At 42.7% G+C, this 20,842-nt stretch overlaps 1 protein-coding gene across 5 annotated transcripts in view; it reads left to right on the top strand.

Annotated features, from left to right (window-relative positions):
• ptprda (protein tyrosine phosphatase receptor type Da) overlaps positions 1-20,842 on the top strand; it is a 254,866-nt gene that overhangs the window by 108,786 nt on the left and 125,238 nt on the right. For all 5 annotated transcript variants that reach the window (XM_086020965.1, XM_086020955.1, XM_086020992.1 and 2 more), the window contains exon 9: positions 1,850-1,897. In XM_086020965.1, the coding sequence (XP_085877091.1) occupies positions 1,865-1,897 (33 nt within the window). In that variant the 5' untranslated portion in view covers positions 1,850-1,864. The remainder of the gene's footprint in view (positions 1-1,849; positions 1,898-20,842) is intronic.

Here is a 20,842-nt window from a genome sequence, read left to right as displayed (position 1 = left end):
AATCAGCCAGACACAGCTGGCTACCTGCACCTCTGTAGATTAGTTCCTGTATTGCCTTTTTCAATTAACTCCAGCCAACATTATCAGAATGCAGCATCGTGATTGTGAATAACTTCCAAGGGGGGGAAAAATAGCCCCGTTTTTTTTTTTTTTTTTTTTTGTAAATAAAGTGACATGACTCATTAATGTGATGAATGGCTGTGCAATTCCCTCCGAGCCCCCCTTCAATCCTCCCTCCAGCGGGCTAATTCTGGGGGAAAGAAAAGGGCGAGCGCTTAAAACCTGCGCCTCAAAGTGCTGAAGCAAGCAAGGCCGCCAGCCAAACGGTCGCTCTTTTCAACTGTTGACGCTCCCAAGGACCCGCCTCGCAGTTAACATCAAATCATTAACTTCGCCCCGGCCACCGCCACTCGCAGTTGTGGAGAGATGATGTTGAGGGGAGGGGACACTAGAATGCGGTGGGTTGGGGGAGGAGGTTATTGGCAGCCGAGAAGGCTTAAATAAGCTTTTATTATTGTCTTGGAAATGCACAGGATCAACACTGACAAATCTCCCTGGAGACCACAAAGATTCCAGATATTAAGGGAGGGAAGCAATAAAATGTCAGAATACGGGATTTTCTGGGAGCACATAATGTTGCAACCATTTAATTGAATACGTCATGCCCGATGGTTTCCATGGCAACCAACGCCTTTACTACTATTCAACTTGACATGACGCAGACTTATGCAATATGTATAGGTGCCACCAGCTGGCGATTCTAGAGAAGTTGAGTCAAAATAACACCCAGAACTATCACTTCACTTCTGAAACAATTAAATAAAAAAAAAAAAAAAAAAGGTTGGAAAAATGACACGGAACACTGAAATAAATGACTTCTAGAATAATGAAAATAACAGAAAACAGCCGTTTTTAAGAAGAACGAAAATAAACTCCACTTTGTAGAACAGTGCTCAACAACTTTTACAAGAAGAATGAAACATAAAATGAACTACTTTCAGAGCAATAAAAAAAAAAAAAACTCTTAGAATGAGGAAAAAAAACATATTGAAGAAAACCACAAAGAATTACCGGTCAACAACTTCGAGCACAAAGAACATTGGATAAGCCACTTCTAGAGCAATTGAGGAGCATTCCAAAACAATAAAAAGCAAGTCCCGGAACAATGAAATTAACTACTAGACTAGTGGAAAACAAACGTGAGAACACAAAAAAAATCAACAAATAAAAATATTTATAAAATATGAAAGACCTTTAGAACCAGTCAAATAATGAGCCCGATGGGCAACATTAGTGTATATTTGACCTTGAGGGACATTAATACTCTTCTGGTACTTTCCTGCATCCATGGCAAAAAAACATGTCCCTTCTTTTGGAAGGTCATACAGTACAAGTGACTTGTCAAATGTCCTCCATTTCCTTGACGGCTAGTGTTTTTACAATGAGGCTCCAGTTGAAGTGGCACTCGATTTTGAGTCAAAAGCACCGCCGAGAGTGCAAAGTCCTTACAGGTAACAGGACGAATAAGAAGAACAAAATCCGCATTCAATGTCTGGTTTCCAGTTATAGCCAAGATTTTTTTACCCCATCGCAGCATCGTCATGGAGCCGTTGTGGACCGTGTCTGTTCCTAAATACTCAAAAGCACCTCAGGGTTTGCCTTGGCAAACTAGGACACACCATATTCCCACTTCTTACCTTTGCCAATTTGCTCCTGGGAGGCCCAGAGCACCTTGTCTTTATTACGGGAGTTCCTCATTGATCAATCACTGTCAGAGTAGAGAAGGCTGCTCTGTAATTGCTCTGTGTTCTAATCATGAGTGACACCTTTTCCCCCTCCTCTGTCGCAGGTCCCAGCAGAGAGAATGTTCCTTGACTTTCACACCGAACACCTCAAGGTAGGCTTTTTTTTTTATGCACACTATTTCATGGCGTTATCTTTACAGCCAAATGGTCTTTGAGTGCAGCTTAGTTAACAGAAGAGGTCGGGTAGAAGCCGGAAATCGAAGTGCACTGGATTTTATATATTGCGGGCGTCAGGCCAAAATCTTTTCAAAAATGTATACTATTGGTCAGTCCACATGAGTGGGTGTTATTTTTACAGATTGACCAATCTGTAGTGTTAAAAACGGCTTGTTCTCTTTAACGGTGCAATGTTAATGGTCTTACAACCTTTTTCGATTTTTTGGGGTCTCCTAAAAAGTGACCATTTTCAAGGTTTCCATCTGTCCCTGTTGCAACACACACCTGATTCAAATGATCAGGATCGTTATCCAGCTTCTGCAGACTTTTGGTGAATATCTGTAGCAGGGAGAGACGGAAAACCGGCAGGACACCGGCCCTCGAGGAACAGGATTGAAGACTCCTGGTCTAGACCAACGTTTGTTGCGCCAAGGCACATTTCTTACATCGCACAAAGCTCATGGAACAACACCGAGCAAAAATGTCCCAGAAAGTATGAGTAGTAAAATAATTACGATCTCGTCTCATTTGACTCACATATATACAATACACAGTCTGGGCCTGTTTAGTGGAACACAAAGCTATTATTCTGTTGTACGAATGGCAACAGTTGGATACATAGCTTAATTGTACCTTCTGCCGTCTAGTGGAAGAGCATTTAATTGTTCTGTCTGTCACTATACGTTGCTGGCATGGATAAAGCTTCATTATTTGTGGTAAATCGTTTTCAGTGGCATTGAATAATAAACCTATGATGATCTCTCACGGCGCAGTGGTGGGGAGGTACTAGCCTAGACGGCTCGTGGTAGCACAACTAATGGATAATAATGGGCGGGGGTATTTTTACAGTTTTTTTGTTTGTTTTTTTTTTTCAGTTCTTGCTTGTTAGCTCGTTGCTATCGGTCCTGAGCACAATATCTGACGTTGACGATCTGTCTTGTCTAGGAAAAGGCGCAATTGTAAAGCTTCCGTGTTAAAGTCAACCCCCAGCCCCAATGCAAAACACTCGGATATGCAAATGCAGCGCCGCATTTCATGCAAATGTCCAACACCGGCGATTTGCCAATGTCATTTATGTGCCGGCTGGAGAACAGGTGTCCGTAATGTTTTATTCCGCTCACAGTCCGACGACAAGAAGGTCGCGTCGACACGACATGATTGTTTTATTCAACGTTGAGGGATTAATGCTGATGCGGCACTTTTAAAGCGCTCTACCCTGGGAGGAAATAGTCGAGGGGTTCGACATTTTCTAAGACATGCTGGCCAAAGTGTGTTTTCCCAAGAGATTGCATTCGGCCTTGGCATTTACTGAGATTGCGATGTCATTGTCTCCGTAACTAGAAAGGATTATGTTCTGCGAGGGGGGCAAAGTTTTTAAATTTAAAATGTAATCAGTATAATCACCAGAAGCAATCAGTTCCTCTTCATTTCACCTGATCGAGCCACCCCATCCCCCCCCCTCGCCCCGTGCTTAAACGAGCCCGTTAAAAGAGGGAGCATCTTATCAGTATCCCGGATTAAGCCTTGACTTTGATTAACATCTGCACAAGTTTTTCAAATATCAAAGTTGGCGATTATGTTCAAGGGTGGGACGCAGCGGGATTTGTGTTTGGATCGGAAAGACATCAAAAGTTCATGTGATTTTGGTGAAGCAACCAATTAGTCTCCTTATTTTTTCCCTAAACGGGGTGCAGTAGAAATCAAACTCTGACCCTTGGTTCTTCTCTACGGTCCTTTCCTCAATTTCCTACCACCGACTTTTGAATGCCGGAATCTATTTGGGCACAACCTAGCGTTGGTGCATAAATGAATGGAAAGTGCACTCGATGGTTTGTCCTGCTCATATTAGAGATAATTGTCTATTTCGATAAGCAGCGCTGACAGTGCAGGCGAGGCAGTCGACTCTGATGCTTAATGATTCAAATAATTGGTCAACATTGGGACACATCAAAGTGCAGTACGCATGCTTCTTCCCAATGAAGTCGCAGTGTCCACAGAGTCTGCACACTTTCTGAATGTCAATTTCGAGCCATAATACACTGCACTTTGCAAAGGCTCCCCCGTAAAAAGGGCCGGTGCTTTTTGTGTCGGAAGTGGTTTATGTGTGCTTCGGTCTGTTTTTCGGGCAGCTAAAGGTCAAAGAGGGGCCATTTTGGCCAGTATTTAAACACTGAGTCAGTCAGTGCCAGGATGGCTTAATGACACGCCGTGTAATGACTTTGCCATAAAGGGAATTAAATGTCTAAACGCTGCGGGGATTGGCGTTGGCTTGAATTGAAATCAATGGGATGCATGGCTGGATCCCGCTGGTGTTTGGCCACTTGTTTAAAGCGAGCACTTTTGCTATTGATGTTGTCGGTCAATCGGCGAGCTCAGAGCTCGTTCTTTTTGAGCCTGACGCATTGATCAGCAAATGGCGTGCTTACTTTATGCTTTCGCACCTAGCCTTGCATTTATTGTACCGCCGGCGTTTGCCAGAAGCAGTTAAGCTACAGAAAGCCAAGACAGTTAATGTAAAAGCTAAACACTAACACTGCTTCCTGAAATACAACGGTCTGTCTTAACACTGGACTTTAATGATAGCACTGGAGCCGGCCGGTACACCGACCAATGCTCTCTAATTTCTGTTGATTCTATTATGAGTCGTTATAACATCAGGAATACTGCAAAACAGTTATTTTAATGTCAATTTACTACACTTTAATGATGGCACCGTGTTGTATACCCCTTTTGCAGCTGATCCAGGTTCCACACGGCAACAACAGAGATGCTATTTCTCCCAATTAGAAGCCATGACTGTGTATCATCTACAATACAGTCACACAGATATTGCTGCATTTTAGCACCCGCCCTTGAAAATCCCCACTTATTTTCCAACTCTTTACCGTGAGAGCCTAAAGGAAAAACATTCACACTCAGTCGGCACGGAAACAGTCGCGCAAAAGGCGTGCAAGCAGACTAATCTGGCCAACATTGGATTGAACCAAAAGACCTTTAGAAACCGCCCAAGCTGCGACGGACGCACAAACTCCGAAAATGACAAGCGATTATCAAAGCGCCTCTGGCTTGAGACAGTGTAATCCCCCTGATGTTGGCGTCTATGGAAGTCCGAATTAGATCCCTCAAACAATGTCGGCTTGTCTACACTGGTTAAACCCTCAGCATTTTAGTCCCCAAAATTAAGTTGACCCTGTCAGAAAGCTTAAGGACGTGCGAGTCGTGTGACAAAGCCCTTCAGTGGTCGTATTCCTCCATCTGCGTTCCATCTCCTCGATGTAATGAGTTCCTACTCCAGCCAGACCACGGGGGCTAATAAGGCTTTTATCTGCTTTTGATATTAGATATTAACACCTCATCAACATTAAGCTCTCATCCGCCCGCCCCATTTGTATTAGCTGAACAATGTCTCCCAAAGAAATCTTCTAAAATTCAAATTAAGGCCCTTGCTGAATAGCCAGAAGGATGCCGCTACCCATCACTCAACTCCGCACCTCATTTAAAGCTTTGCGAATCACTGTGATCTTTAAAAAAAAAAAATGGATCATCACAATCTTGCATTTTGAAGCACATGAATGATAAATGCTATGCCGCCGGCTACAAAAGTAAGTCTGAGTGACACAATCAGGATTTTGTTGTTTGGAAAAACCTATAAATAGGAACTTCAGTCGGGCGATCTTTGTGATCTTTCCCGCAGGTGGGGGGTGGGGGGGGGAGGAGACACATTTGTGTGGCAAGTGTTTGCATCAGACATAATGTTTTATCGTCATTAATATACTGTAGTTGCGTTAAAAAAGATGATGGTGACAAGCGTCTATTTTAGTCTTTAGAAATAATAAGAAAAAGGTAAATCCTGTTTGGCAGTGCAAAGGTTTCAGACTTCTTATCATCCCTCATGGCATCTTTTTGTCAGGTGCTATGAGAGAAAAAAAAATGAAATATTAACTGGGAAATATAGCTGGGAGAAATAGAAAATAAATGACTTCGGTGTGGCAAGGAGGAGAAGGAAGACGGTGAGATTTATCAAGTGGAGATGGAAATGTCTGCCGAGTCTGTGTTGAAAAATTAAAGGTAGGTTGGTGTCCGTTTGGACCACGCGGCATCATGACTACTTGAAATAAGAGCTCTAATCGCTCTCTGCTTTGTGTTGAAAAGTTACCGGTAATTTTGTGTTGTAAATAATTTCACTTGCAATGTTTACAAATAGAGAGCAACCCACAGCAATGGCCGAATGGCACATTACTGACTTTGCACAACTAGAGCTGGGCTCTGTACAGTCTTGTAGCTGACCGGCCCAAATCTATGAACGTACAGATAAGTTTATAAGATGTAAGATAAGATGATGACGGATAAAGGTGAAAGGGATATGTTCTCCATCCATCTGAAGCCAATTTTACGTGTGTAAAGTACGTGTGTGTGCGCGTGCATATGTTTGTGTGTGCGTGAGAGGGTGCTGTTTAAACACCGACCCTCCACCCAAAAAAAAAAAAAAAAAAAAAAACGTAGAGTCAATATTGATTGATCCTGGAGCCTTAGCAATTACCTCCATGTGCAGAAGACCATGTTAAGGTCAGCATTATCTTTGCTCATTTTACGGGTCAGCAACCTAGCTTTCGCAGGGCCGTATTAACGGAGGTAAACACTTTTGCTCACCTTGATGAAATTTACTGTGAGAGTTAAAGGTGGAAGGTGCCGCCCCCGAGGTTGACCCTTGATATTTGGCAGAACGGGAACCGGCGCTAAAACGGCGGCGGCATAAATCAGAAGGGCAATGAAACTGGGCAGTGAAAATGTAATGAGGCTATTAAAATAATGTATTTTATGAGACAACTGGGAACGTTCTATTTGCATTGTTGAATGATGGGAGGGTTTGAGAGTCCAAAATAACCAAATGAATGTGAATAGTAACTCAAATGATTAGTGCTAAGGGCATTTTTGCAACATGTACTGTATGCACAATAGTTTTGCTGCAGTAATGAACTCTGTGAAGTATCACACAATACGAGTAGGTAAGTGTGTATACAAACAGAATACAAGAAATGTAGACCAGGGTGGGCAAAAAATGTCTCCCACCGAGCATTTATATTATCGAGAGTCCTGTAATCTTGGTTACATTGGTTACATGTTGCAGCTTTTTCCTGAATGGGGATTTTTTTTTTTAAATAAATATATTTCACTTAATAATTGATAGATGTATTTATTGTAAATTATATAATCAAAAAAGTTCAGAACAATCTGTCCTTAAGGCTCAAATACAGTAAATACCATTTGCAATGCATGACAAGTCAATAACCTTCACTCATTGTCAAGAATGACCAATTTGTTGTTGTGCAGAGGATGGCGCCCTGGGGTGCCCCCCTACCATCCGACCCAGATGGGTCTACTGAAACTAACTGCTGTTGTAAACTTGTGCTGTGTTGTTGAAGCGTGTCTTATCATTCTCCCTTGTCTGTGCAGTGTCGCTGGCTTCCTGTACACAGTTCTGAGTGGTCTTTGATTCTAAGTAACAGTGTCTCTTGTCAGCTGCCAAATGAAAATTCAGCGGCAGGCTTTGTTAACAGTGCTGTAGATAATGTAGTGTATGGACCTACTTTTCTACTTTTCGCAGTTATTCGCCCCTGTGATTCCTCAGCGCACCGCAACATGCGCGGAGTGATATGTTTTTGCGCGTTATTAGTGATTTGCCTCCGCTGTGAATGAAGGCCGTTGCCGCAATAAAAAGAGCTGAAAGAAGCTGAGCTACGAGGCTTTCTCCATATTATTAAGTTGTTAAAGACACAACAGACAAACCCTCATCCGAGCCAGGGTATATCATGCAATGCATAGCAAAAGCGATAACGGCGGGTGAACATGCTTCCCGGTGGGCCAAACGATAAAATATCAGAGTAGTAGCATCTGTTAAATCATATGAAAGGTAAAGGTGCTATATTGAAGCACACTTGTTTGTATTTATGAATGTATGGATTGTTATCATGTCGTTTTGAGTGATACTGTTGAAGATGAACGATTTCAATTATTGAATGCAGTTAAATGCCCATACACATTGTTTTGCAGTCCGACCATGTGTAGAGCCGTTCTGAAAAAACAAGCACACATTAATTTGATTTCTAAGCCTAACCCTGAAAACAAAAACACCACATTAGGAAGCCGTAGTTGCAAGTTGTCTGCACCAATGTCTTGCAGTTGAAACAATGTTTGTAGAGGAGTGGTGAGAACATCCAAGGATTACCCTAAGTGGTGAATCTGTTTGTATCTTTTGGACATACACTCACACACTTGTATTGAACAAGACACTTGATACACTTGTATTGAACATTGATCTGTTGATCTATAATTGTTAACTGTTACGGTGTTACCTCACATTTAATGGGCTAAGAGTCATAGTTTACTTCAGAGAAGAAATTATGGTACTTCACCAAACAAAATTGCCACACAATGTATGTTCTATCCAGAAACAATGATCTTTTCTGAATTTACTCACAATTATTTACCCAGTTTGAAATCTGAGCCTGTTTAGTAGAGCACAAAGCTATTATTGTTTTGTGTGAAAGCAGTAAGTGGGTCCAAAGGTTAATTTGAAATCCCGCCTTCTACTCGAGGTGCATTTAGTTATTGTGCCTGTCACTACTACCAGTCACACATACTGTAGATGATCAAGAATGCATTATTTGCTGTAAAGAATTGTAAGTAATTTGGAGCAATCAAGCATAATTGGATGATTTCTCTCGGCACGCATGAACATTTTTTGTTTTACAACACACTGTTTCATGGTACGGTGGTTGAGAATCACTTTTCCTTGGTGTACCAGAAAAACCTTGTACGATCTGATCACAGCCTGTTCTGGTAAACTTGCATGAAACTACATTTAAGGTAAAAACGGTCACCTTGGAGTCCAATAACTAAACTGTACCATAAAGTATAGAAATGCACTGGCATGGTAAACAAGAGCAGGCAATTGTAACAAAGACTCAGACCCTTTGCCCTTGTTTGGTTTCCCATTAGTGCCTGTGACAGTTCAAGTTTGTCCGTTGAGCATCCCGCAGTTAGTCTTATCGCCTCACCTCACCTGCTGGGAGGTGACACCGTTCCGGGGTTCACTGAGGGATGTCTAACCCCGCTAGCGAAAGCCCGGGTGACCCTGTAAGCAAGAGTGACAACACAATAATACTCCCTGTGCCCTAATCTTTCATTGGTGGATTATCAGATTAGAGGCCCCGCTTGTTTATGGGCTTGGTGACTATCGAAAAAGTTGATCTGTCAAGTTTATCGTACACTTGTCGCATTAAGGCGGTTTTGGGCCACACAGTTGGCTGCGGATGGCAGATAAGGCAGATATGCTTGAATAGGACCTTCGGAAAATCAGAAACAAAACGCTTTGTGTATCTTTCATTTGATTTCTTTGACCTTTCTTTTTTGATTTCTGTAAGGAGGTACCAGAAATCATCCGCCGGTTAGAGACTGGGGTTAGCGGTTTCAAAGCGGACGTAATCCGTCCCTTCTAAAGGTGATCTCTTTCAAAGACGCCGGCCCGTCGAGGTTTCCTATCAATCTCTTGTTTTGACAAAGCCAGAGTCCATTATTGAACCCTTTGGACGGCATTCACTAATTCAGGCTAACTGCTTCCCTCTTCCTTCGCAAGCGGCGGCAGCAACTACTTTGAAGGTCGTGGCCCCTTCAAAGTGTCCCTGTCAGAGGATATCTGGGAATAACAGTCGCCGATACGATCATTATCTTTATAAATCAAGTCTTATCGGATGTGCAAGGTGGGCATGTTTTGACATCAGCCAGAGTGAGTTGGGAACTTAAATGCACCAATTACTCCAAATCTATCTACCACAAGAACAAAAATGATTGACTTTCTGCATTTACTATTAAGTCATCTACCTGAATGTTCACTCTGTGACTCGACTTTACAGTGCTAGCTTTCTCGTGTTATTAAATCATTTTCCACAGTTATAGTCCCGCTTTGTTTACGGCACACATCACATCATGCCAGCATCATTACTTACTTGCTGAGAGTATTGTTCCAACAATTCCAGCTGTGAAATGTTTCTGATTTTATTCCAGGTGTCTGATGACAATTTCCTGAACCACATTTCCCCCCCCCCAAACACATTTGTCTTATTACACCGAGCATCAGACAAATGTGCTGGAATTGCAAAAGTGACACACGAGGGCGCGTTGGAAATATAAGCAGCTGATCATGTACTGGAGCGTCTGCATAATCATGCAGATGAAATCCTCCAAGTGGAAATTAAAACGCCGTTAAGGTCACGTCTCGCTGGTCCGTGTGTGACTCTTAACCAGTGTCCTTGAAGGATTGTTGTGTTTTACATCACTTCATTTGCATAAGGTCAAAGAAATGTTAGGGAGTGCATCATAGTGTGAAATCGCTATTGTGAAGTAACTCCATGTTTAAGAACACAGCAGAAATGAAGGGCGGTCTACAGACGTTGGTCTGCTGCTCATCCTAATTCCGATGGAGGGGAACATCTGCCACCTTTGCCAAAGAGCCCACTTGCATTAGCCACCGAGTGTTCTTTGGAAAGCCAAACAGGCAAAAGCTTCCTGATTCTTTTCCGCCTAGCTTCGATGAACAATCTGTTTAGGTAGTCTTTTCCAGGGCTAACTTGGAAATGGTATGTTCCAAAACTCAAGCATTACCAGCAGCCATTGTCCTGTTTGTAAGCTTTCTTGACCTTGCACGCTTTTCAATCCCTGACACTGGGTCCAGCGCATCGTTGCTGAAAAGAACGGTGCATAAAAAGCTGTTGCATGTTTGTCGAGTAGAATGTTAAAAACATTGAAAACCTAACTTAAACCCTGTACCTTTGGAAAACATTTCAAGTGTTCCTAACACCCTGCAGAAATAAGACAACCAGACTTCTAACAGCAATGAAAGCATCATGGTACTTAGCAACTTTTTCTGGTCAATGGTGGTGGTCTTTCCACGTCACTTGTGTAAGAATCCTTTGGAACCTTCATACCAAAGTCAGTTCAGATCATTGGTTCCCACAAATGGTTTGTGGTTATGATGGTAGACTACTCAACATTCTTCCTTAACCAGTCAGTGCTGTAGCCCACAATGTATAGAAAGCCACAGAACTCTAAAAATGTGACAGAATGCAATGAGCGGTAGCTGTTTCCAGATGATGAGCTAGATCTGTAGTCAGGGAGCCACTCAGCACCCACAAACAGATTGAACGGGCCAACAAGATGAATCTGTCGACACTCCATTCTGCATATCTCTATTTAATGATATTATATGTCATTTCCCGAGCAAAGAAAACACCATTAGCCAAAGCGGTGAGTCGTAGCGAGGCATTCTGCGCCGGTTTCCAGGCCTCCTTGCTGGTAACATAATTGAAATAGGCCAAGTATCATTGTAGCGTATTTGTTAGTGCTGCTTCTGCTTCTTATGATTTAACTCAGGCCTATTTTGCCAGGTGCTAAAAATCAATTTCGACACTAACTAGTGCAAAGTGCCGAGAGGACAATTGGCTGCCTGGAAAAAAAAAAAAGAGAATTATGTTGACCACAGATTCGAAAGCAGTTATCATTTCAACGGGAGCGATATGCGAGTAGGGGGAAAGGACAAAGAGGTCAGCAAAAGTGGAGTAAGTGCTCCCGCGGGCACAAACACGAGCACCATTCAAATAGCACCCCCCCCCCCACCTCCACCACAACGACAACCATTTTCCCCAACCTACCCCAGAAGAGACCAGAGGAAAATTGATTTGCGCTTTATTCCCGCTCAAATGGATGACCATGCTGGCGGGTGACCTGATGGTGGACCCGTCTGCTCAAATCAGGAAACCATTTGGAAGATATGGCTACGTAGATGCACTCTATGAATATAGTGCCGTGATGGCATGATTTCACACAACAAATCATCTGTAGGTCATCTGGCTACACTGGCGATGGATGCTCCTCACTGGCCCAAATGACGCTTTAAAACATTTCTGGGCCACTAACTGTGACACAAATTGCATCGTCTTAGTGATAATGTTAATTATTTCCATTTGTCAGTTCACTTTGAGCTCTTCCAAAATGTAATTACTATAAGATTGAGCTGCTTTTAATGTAAGTAATCACTAATTTTCGGTCGTCATATTGTCCAATTTTACGACCTAATTTTATTTTCATTGGACTTCATTTTATTCTCAAGGGAAAACGTATCTAGATTGAATTTACGACCCAGGGCAAGTTGTTATTCTGTCTTATCTTACAGGAAATGTTACTTATCTTTAATTTATTACCCATACCAAATAGTTTTTCTGTATCTTATTTTATTGGAATAGTGACCAATGCTCAACTTATTACCAAGTAGTTGTTTTGTCTTTCATCATTACCCACCTTGCGCTGCTGATCCAAAGTGGCATTCTTTAATTTCCAACCCTCGTAGATTAGGATGCCATATGTCCCAGTGTACCATAGTACTACTCTGTCCAACTCACCTTCATCTGTAATTTTGTAAGTTCCCAGTCCGCGTCTGCTCTCTTTCTTCAACCAACATTTCCCTGCCAATGCAGTGTTCACTGGCGGCGCCCCCCCCCCCCCCCCAACCCCCCGCCCTTGATTTCTATGACTATGCGTCTGCTTGCACATTTCTTTCAACACTGGAAATCTGTCTCTGTCACCTGAAAGTGAACATTTCGCACTTGCAATAACTTTGTTTATATTCCGCACCGCAATTTTACCAAGCAGGACAGTAGCGCTTGGAACAGGATTGGAGGTTATAGGGATCATTTCTACTGTGTGTCCACACTGCAGACCTTTGGGGCTTCGAGGGCTGCCAAAGCTGCATTCGCCCACGGAGCAATGTACTCCGTGCCATGTTCTAGACCATATGGAGCACCAGGGTCACATGGACGCCCCGGCGTATCGCATGCTTACAAAATGAGCCAAATGTACTCGCTACTGTCTGCTAGCCTTGGCAGCGCAGATTTTTTTTCCTCCACATTTGCACCTTCCTGCCAGCCAAGAGCACTTTTATTAGGTCCACTGGTTAAATCATGGAGTCTTTTGAAAGTGTCGTGCTCTTCTACCATGGGATGACATCACTGGAACGTGTTTGAGTCTTGTTTGGACTCGGCTGGCGGAAAAAAGTCTTACACTTTGGTTCTGGAATTTGAGATTGAATAAGCAGAACACGTATAGTTTGTGCCAATTTGGATTCGGACACTGTCTATCTGTCCACTGTCTTTGTGGACTGTCCTCAGTTAAAAAAAAAAAACACATTCTCAGATGTATGCCAGTTTGGGCTTACACATGGCAGCATGTCAGGCAATGTCAAAGTTGTGCTAATTTGGGGTCCAATATCTTAAGTGGCTATTTCTGTCCTTATGACATCAGTACTATTTGTCCATTTTAGGGTCTGGTATCCTGGCTTACTATCAAACTGTTTATCATATTCCGTATGACCACGATATTAGTGGTATTTGCTCTCAGATGATTTTTATATCTTCCTTTTCAGTTAAAAGCTGTTTTTATGTTGAAGAATAAGTCTGAGTTTTCAATCCCGGATCTAACAAAATCTTTCTGGGGCACCTTGCTCCGCAATGTGACATGTAGCGTCTTTACTGCTACCCTGTCAGTCAACCAGATCCCATGAATGAAATGATATGGTTTCAATAGGCTGGGGGATAGAGGCACAATTCCGCAGCAGGTTGCAAGCCATTACAAACATGACGGGCATGGAAAACAGTGGAAGATGAATATAAACGCCAGCGATGCAAGACACCGGAAAGGTGTGAGATGATGAAGTGTCTTAAGCACTGTTTGCAGCCCATGTGGGGTCAGCCAGTCAGAGACGACATGGTGCCATAGTAGCCGGCCCTCATTTAATCACCATATTAAGCCAGCCATCCTGCCACCCTAATGACACTGCCGCCAGACGATTTATCTCCCAATTTGATTTAGGGGTCCATTTGTCATAAGTGACTGTTTCACTATGCAATCAATATGCCCCTTTCAGCACGTCGAACACCCTAAGACCTTAAGAGCTCCACATTCATGTAGCGAAGACTTGTTGTGATAAAGTAAATGCTTGGCCAGGCCAAAGGGGCGACGCATCGATCATGACGCGCCGCGTACATCCCCTCGGGTTCTGTCGGAAGACGGCCGTTATTCATAGATGCTGTCACGGCGGCGTGCGTGGCGACCGTGCGTCCATTGGTATTCAGAGAGACATTCTTCATGTCCGCTTGGAAACTTGATGAATCACAGTGTACCCCACCCACTCGCCCACATTATCCAACTTCTTCGTGGCTTGCCAAGTGACAAGAAGCTGCCATACTAGCGCACCTCCTCGGGATCCCTGCAACGCTCCATTGAGCCGCCGGGCAAAGGCACCTATGCTCACTCGAGGGGAAAAAGAAACAGCTGTGCCGCAGACAGCTGCTGGAGGAGGGAGCGGGGGGTCCGTTACTCAACGTGGCAAGACTTGGGGTACGCCCTAGTTTCATCACCTGTCAATCAAATCGCACAGTAGATGAACAAGAATTCATAGTGGTCCGTCAGGACAGTAAGGCTTTCTCACTGACCTACATTCGCAGCATTTCTTCCATCAAAAATGTATTAATATATGCTCAACAGTCTGTTGACTTTATTTCGTAGTTTCTCTTGACTGCACTGTTTCCAGTACATGTGGATGTTAGATTTGTGTTTTTGTCCAGTCAGATGTCAGCCTCTAGTGTGTTGCCATGTCAGTCTAACCTACCCTGGGCTCTTCACAGTCACTAGACAGGCTGATGAAATTTGAATTACATTTGGAATTCGACTGTTTCTTGAACTAATCGGATTTCAGATTCACCACCCACAATAACGTCCACAGTTTTCTCTCCTCTCCTTTGGTTGGTCCGAGCAATATTCTTCAACTAGCAAAACACGTGTGCACACATTCATATATTTAATAATCTTCTCTGGTGAGCATGATGTATTCAACTTGTTCATTCATTTGTCATGTTTTTAGCTCAGGAAATCAATGAAAATAATGAAACCTTGGAGCACTGGTGCGTCACACTTGCAAAAAACTTAGCAATTCATTTTGCAGATCATCCCAAGTTTAGTGCAAAATGTTAGTGCCAGTTGTTGCGAAGCTGTCGTGATTGCCGAGGCAAAAAAGAAAAAAGAAAAAAAACATGCAAATGAGCATAATCACAGCATAAGCGACTTTAATTGCACCTTAATTTCATGTCTAAAAAGAAACTATTCACAGGAGGTTTCCAACATAAGCCTCGGCAGAAAAAGAGAGAGTGGGAGTGCACATAATTACTAGTCGTGGTTATGGACTCCCAAATTGCAGCGAATGAACTGCGCACCAGCCCGATAGCGTCGAGAATGTCACCTCAACGACAACGCCGAAAGTTTTCGAAAGCAAAGTTGCATATGCATGGCTTTGTGAGCGTACGTTGATGGGGAAGTACGCCAAGAAAGAGAGGGCGGTCCATCTTGAAGACAAATTAAATTTGTATTGGCTCTAAAAATAGTGGCTTGTCCAATCGCCCCCCCTACCCCCCCTTACCCATCCCTCCTGCAGGGAGTGAAGATTGAGCTTTGTTGCAAACACCCGAGGAGCATCTGCTGCTGCTGCTACTTCTTCTTTGCCGTAACAGCTTGCCGAGGCCTCAGATGTTCCTTAACAGTTCATTTCCTCAACTTTTCCTTTTTTTTTTTCCCTTCCATGTTTTTATTGTGCTAATTGTTTTTCGGCACTTTCCACTTGAGCGACTCCTTCGTTTGTTTCCCCTCCCAGCCTAACATGGCCAAATGTCAGAACCCACCTCTGCCACCCACTTCCCAGGCGATTTCTTTCAAAACATTGTTTTACCGTTATGCTATGATGCAATGTCCAGGGTGGTTTAGTAACATTTTACGGTGATCAAAAATTCTCCACATTACAAAGCCCGGCTACCATTAATTAAAAAGATTCCCATGCGCTTAGATTCCTACATTGTCAAGAAGCTAAAACAAATGTGCAAGCAAAGAGGCTAATTTGATTTATTCTTTAATCAAATGTCTATTCATGACTCTTTAGAATAATAATGAAGAAGGTATAAAGTCCCCTATGCTTGTGTTGTTTTCAATTGTGAACACAGGGTATTCAGGTCGGTCTGTCAATATGTGCGTCCCGGAGGAGATATGGAAAGGAATAAGAGTCGGCGCCAAAAAAACTCAAGTGAAGCGAGAGAGACGACTAAATAGGACAAAAACATTTGAACCGACGAATGCACTCGGCTGCGAGAGAACTACGGTTGATTGTTTTTTTGTCTTAGTTGTGATTGTATTGTATTTTTTTCACGTTATGTTTACATTAGTGTGTTGTGTACGTCACATTGCGTTTATTGTGTGAGTATTCATTTTAATTTGCTTTTATTTCCCCTTGCTTTACTGTGTACATGCAGCAAGGTCGACATTGCTCAAGAAAATGTCTATTCTCAGTTGCCTTACCTAGTTAAATCGAGATTAAACATTATGTCGATGAGCCAAGGTTGTTGTGGCACTATTGTCCTTTTTCTAAGCCAGGGTAGCATCCACTTATTTATAGTTCCAATCTTTACATATGGATTAGATAAGGGAAGTGCGGGAGTATTTATTGGTGTCCAGGCTGGTCAACCAATCTTTGGCCTGTAGTGTGGTTGATGTACTGTAGGGTTGTCATGGCAACATAAATGACTGTATTCCCCTCAGCAGATCCAAATAATGTTTTGGCGGTTGTATTAGGGTCCAGTTTTGAGCAAAGCTAATATAAGAGATGTCCAGGCTGGTCCACACGTATTTTGACCCTAATGTGGGTGATCCATGGTTGTCATGGTGACAAAAGAGTTGCTGCTCTCCTTTAACTTTGAGGCTGTTTTTATTCTAAGGGCCATTGTCTTCCGAGTGTTGCTTTTGTATTGTCTGTGCTGTTTATTTATTATTTTATAACTGTTTGCACTCCCACTTCCCATTGCTGAGAAGTTTAGAAATGTAAACCGCGTAGGTCCTTTATTCACACAGCGCGACGCCTAGAGAGATCTGTGCAGACACAAAAGTGTGCCGTTGTGCGGCTTGTCATGCTGAATTTTCCCGCGATAACTTTCCCGCACACTCCCTCTCCAGAGTGAGGCCGTGAAAATGCAGCCACGTCTCTGTACTGTGTGCACGGACCTGTGTCCAAATGTTTCACTCGCGGAATTCAAAGTGCTCTTCGTTTTGGGTTCCCCAGGTCATTGTGACCCGAGCATAAAATCTCTCAATCTGTCTCAATAGCATCCGTGTGTTTCTGTGACAGGTCAGATCTTCTTTTTCCTTGTTTTTTATACTGTATGCTGACAGGGAAACAAAAAACAGCAGACAACTTGGAGGTTTATTTCCTGTACTTTTCTTGGTATTCGTGCCCAATTGCTTGTTTGTAACCTTGCTGTTAAATTTGTTTCTTTGATACGCCCAAAATGTTCATGGGTCAATGTGACCCGCGGTGTTTAGACACTGAAAGATAATATTACGTCGCTGTCCTGTTAAAAACGCTTATGTCCAATTTGGGGGAAAAAATAATAATAATTTGCACGTTAATGCGATGTCTCTGTGATGAAACACTATTCACGTAAAAATAAGAAAATTGAAAAAAAAAGGACATTCAGCATTTTTCATGGGACAGCGACAATTTGTATAACTGCTGTAAATTAATATTGTTCTTTGGTTACCATTGGAAAATCCAAGAAATAATACCAATGACTTGCATGACATTTTATACATTCTTAAGGTTTATAATAAACCGGAGATTATACCTTAAATGTGGGTCCGTATATGTAACAGATGAAATACGGTCTAATGGGAATCAGTGTAAAATATCTATCCACAAAAAATGCATCAATGTTAGATTTTTCTGGCCACTTTAAGACCTTTGGGTCCTAGGCAGGCTAATATTTTTTAAAATATAAACCACATGAAATAAAAGATGCATGCATATTTTATTTAATTATATTTTTTTATGTATTTTTTGCAGACGTTTTATGCTATGAAAATACCTTTCCATTTTGAAATATCTTTCCCTGACTTTTATTCTGTGAAAATGATCCTCATAGTTGAAACCCTGCAAAATGTTTTGGTTGCCTGCTGTTGCAGCCTCGCAACTAAAGCATCCACAGGCATTCTCTTCCGACCGGGCTAAATGACGGCCCAGCAGCGCAACGGCAAGGTGAACTCCGTATCCATCCCTCATATTTGCATACGAGCTTAATGACTCCCCCGTGGGCTTTTGGGTGGCCTTCCAAATAAATACTCTGCGTGGTGTAACTGAGAGTGATGCATAGTACTGGTGGGCAACTTATGACTCAGCCCGGGATGATGCACGGCCTCCCAGCCTTAATTGCGGCTCTCGTCGGAGGAAACCGGCCGAGACCTCCTGACCTTGGTGGGGGGAAAAAGGCCCATTTTGGCATGCGGCAGCCTCTGCTCGACATTACTGAGAGAGGGTAGTGAACTATTTATATGCCAACAGTTTTTTTTTTCTACACCGGGAGGAATATCAGGAGCAGAAGTGTCTTACCTGGGGAAGGAAGTGCGTTTACTTAAGGTTTATTTAGTTAGTTTTATGAATGTTGTTTTTAATATACGGGTGTACACCAAGCTTGTAATGAGTCATTAACTTTCCTGTTTTGTTGCAGACCTTTGGGGATTGTTGAGGCCCCCGAAAAGATCTGTCAAAAGAATAATTAAAGCAATTCCAAGAGGACCTTGGGCCTTAATAAGTGGTAATAATATAACAATGAGTTTTTCAGTCTAAAATGTCTTGTGCTTGGCTTAATAAGTGTAATCAACATATAGAATAAAGCCCAGGCTCTCGGAACACAATTGCTGTTGCAGGACATCAACATAACAGGAGGCTAAAAACAATAACGGAACATTCCAACCCAGTGAATTTTCATAGGGCGAAATAAATGGATCGTTTTAATTTACTGCTTTCCCTTAGCCCAACCTTATGGCAACGCTTGTGTGTGTGATGGAGCCAAAGCTTCAAAGACTGAGATCAATCTCCTTAATTAATAATGCAAGGTGCTTGTCTTATCCATTAACTCCAGTTGGCCGTAATAACTTCAAATTGGGCTGGAGAATGGCAAATTTAAATCACGGTGTAATAGAAGTGAGCCCAAGGGGGTGACACATGTACCACAATAAGTCCACATTGATTTTTCCACTGCAGTCTTGCTTAGTAAATGGCGTTCATATTGTATAATGTTTGCTATTCCCCGTGAGGTTGTCTCAAAGCTGCTAAAATCCAAAAGGTGGTACAAGAATCACCAAGGGATGTGTAGGGCATATTTAAAGTGCCGGTGTCTCATTTTAATTTCGCAATATGTCAGATGAATTTGTGTAATTTAAAGCTTCAAATCCACCGGGATCGGTCCACGCATGCCTTCTGACTACTGCGTGATAACGCGACCCCTGCTACGCTTCGTGGTGCGATAACATCTGCACTTTTTGTCACCTTCCGCCGCTTTCCAATGTTCACCGGGCAGAGCAACAAGAGGCAGCGTAATTGAAACGCCACGGTGGCGTTTTAGCAGAAAGCTTTCTGTCCACACCGTGACACCAGAGCAAGGTAATTATGGAAACATATGGCTGACTGGGGTGTCTCTTAACCCTTTCACTAATGACTTTTGCCCATAGACAAAGGGCAGGGGAAGGACACTCGTGCCATTAAGGAGACCCATTGCGCCCCTGACTAAAGATAGGTTCTCGAAAAACATAGATGGGAGCTCTGTATTTACAGGAGATTTACTATGGACAAATTGGTTGGATTCCACCGAAAAATGTCAAAGCCAAAAGCTAAGTATTGTTGCTTTTATCTGATGACTGGTGATCAAATGTTGGGCACAGTTGTAAATGAGTTGGATCCACGAGTGAAAACACAATCCGTACTTTTACTGTCTTTATGGATGCCCAAACACCCCACAGCAGAGGGGAGGCTGAAGGGCTTTAGGAGTGTGAAAAGCCTACCGTAATTCTGGAACCTTGGAGTATTTTGAACAAAACCTCCGACACTTAATTTAAAGACATCTAAAAAGTATTTTAAAAGGGACATTTGCATAATCTGTCACCTTTAAAAATAAATGATAATGTTGAGCAAATGTTGAAGTAAGCATGCCAAGCTCTTAAAGACTGATGGTACACTTTGAGGTTTACACATAGCATTACGGCAATTGCTAAAAGGTTGTTACTTCAAAGCCTTTTCCATTGGCAGCGGCTTCAATTTAGCTCAAGACGACCCACTTCAACTCCATTAACGTTCCTGGCTGAATGCGATCGGGGGAAGATGCGTCCCCCTATAATGCCAGCTCACCTCAGGCAAATTTTTTCCTTCGGTGTTGGATGTGCCGTCTTCCACCCTCCATCGCTCTCTTTCTGTCTTTCTTTCTCTCTCTCTCTCTCTCTCTCTCTCTCATGCTAATGGAGACCAAAATTACCCTCCCCAGCCCGTGCAAAACATACCCACAGCCCTCAGGTAAATCACAGTGTGACCCAGCCAACTGGAGCTTTTGTTCCATTTGCTCTTGTGGCTGTTGGCAAACATGCTGCTGCTGCTGCTGTTGCGACTACACAATGAACTGAAAGCATTGGCGAATGGCGAGGCTCCGTAGCACAATGCGCTGTCGTGGCTCCAGAAGCAGTCATGCAAAATAGTGCCGGCCTTTCCTTTTGCTACGACATTCACGTGAGAACATAACGGTGGTTATTTGATGGTCTCGAGTGTTCATGTCAATTAATTTGTTAGTAGCAACTGTAAAATGTTGTTCTCGCAAGAAAAGGTCATCAACATTGACCATAAACGAAAGTCATGACTAGTTTAAACTGGTGCACAGCAATTACTCACTATATGCAGGGGAAAGGGACTAAGCCGA

This window comes from Filicampus tigris, chromosome 2, assembly GCF_054856515.1.
Source record: "Filicampus tigris isolate MCC_2025a chromosome 2, RoL_Ftig_1.0, whole genome shotgun sequence".
Classification (NCBI taxonomy): Eukaryota; Metazoa; Chordata; class Actinopteri; order Syngnathiformes; family Syngnathidae; genus Filicampus; species Filicampus tigris.
The sequence above is the reverse complement of the archived record's forward strand: the minus strand, read 5'-3'. Positions and strand labels throughout refer to the sequence as shown.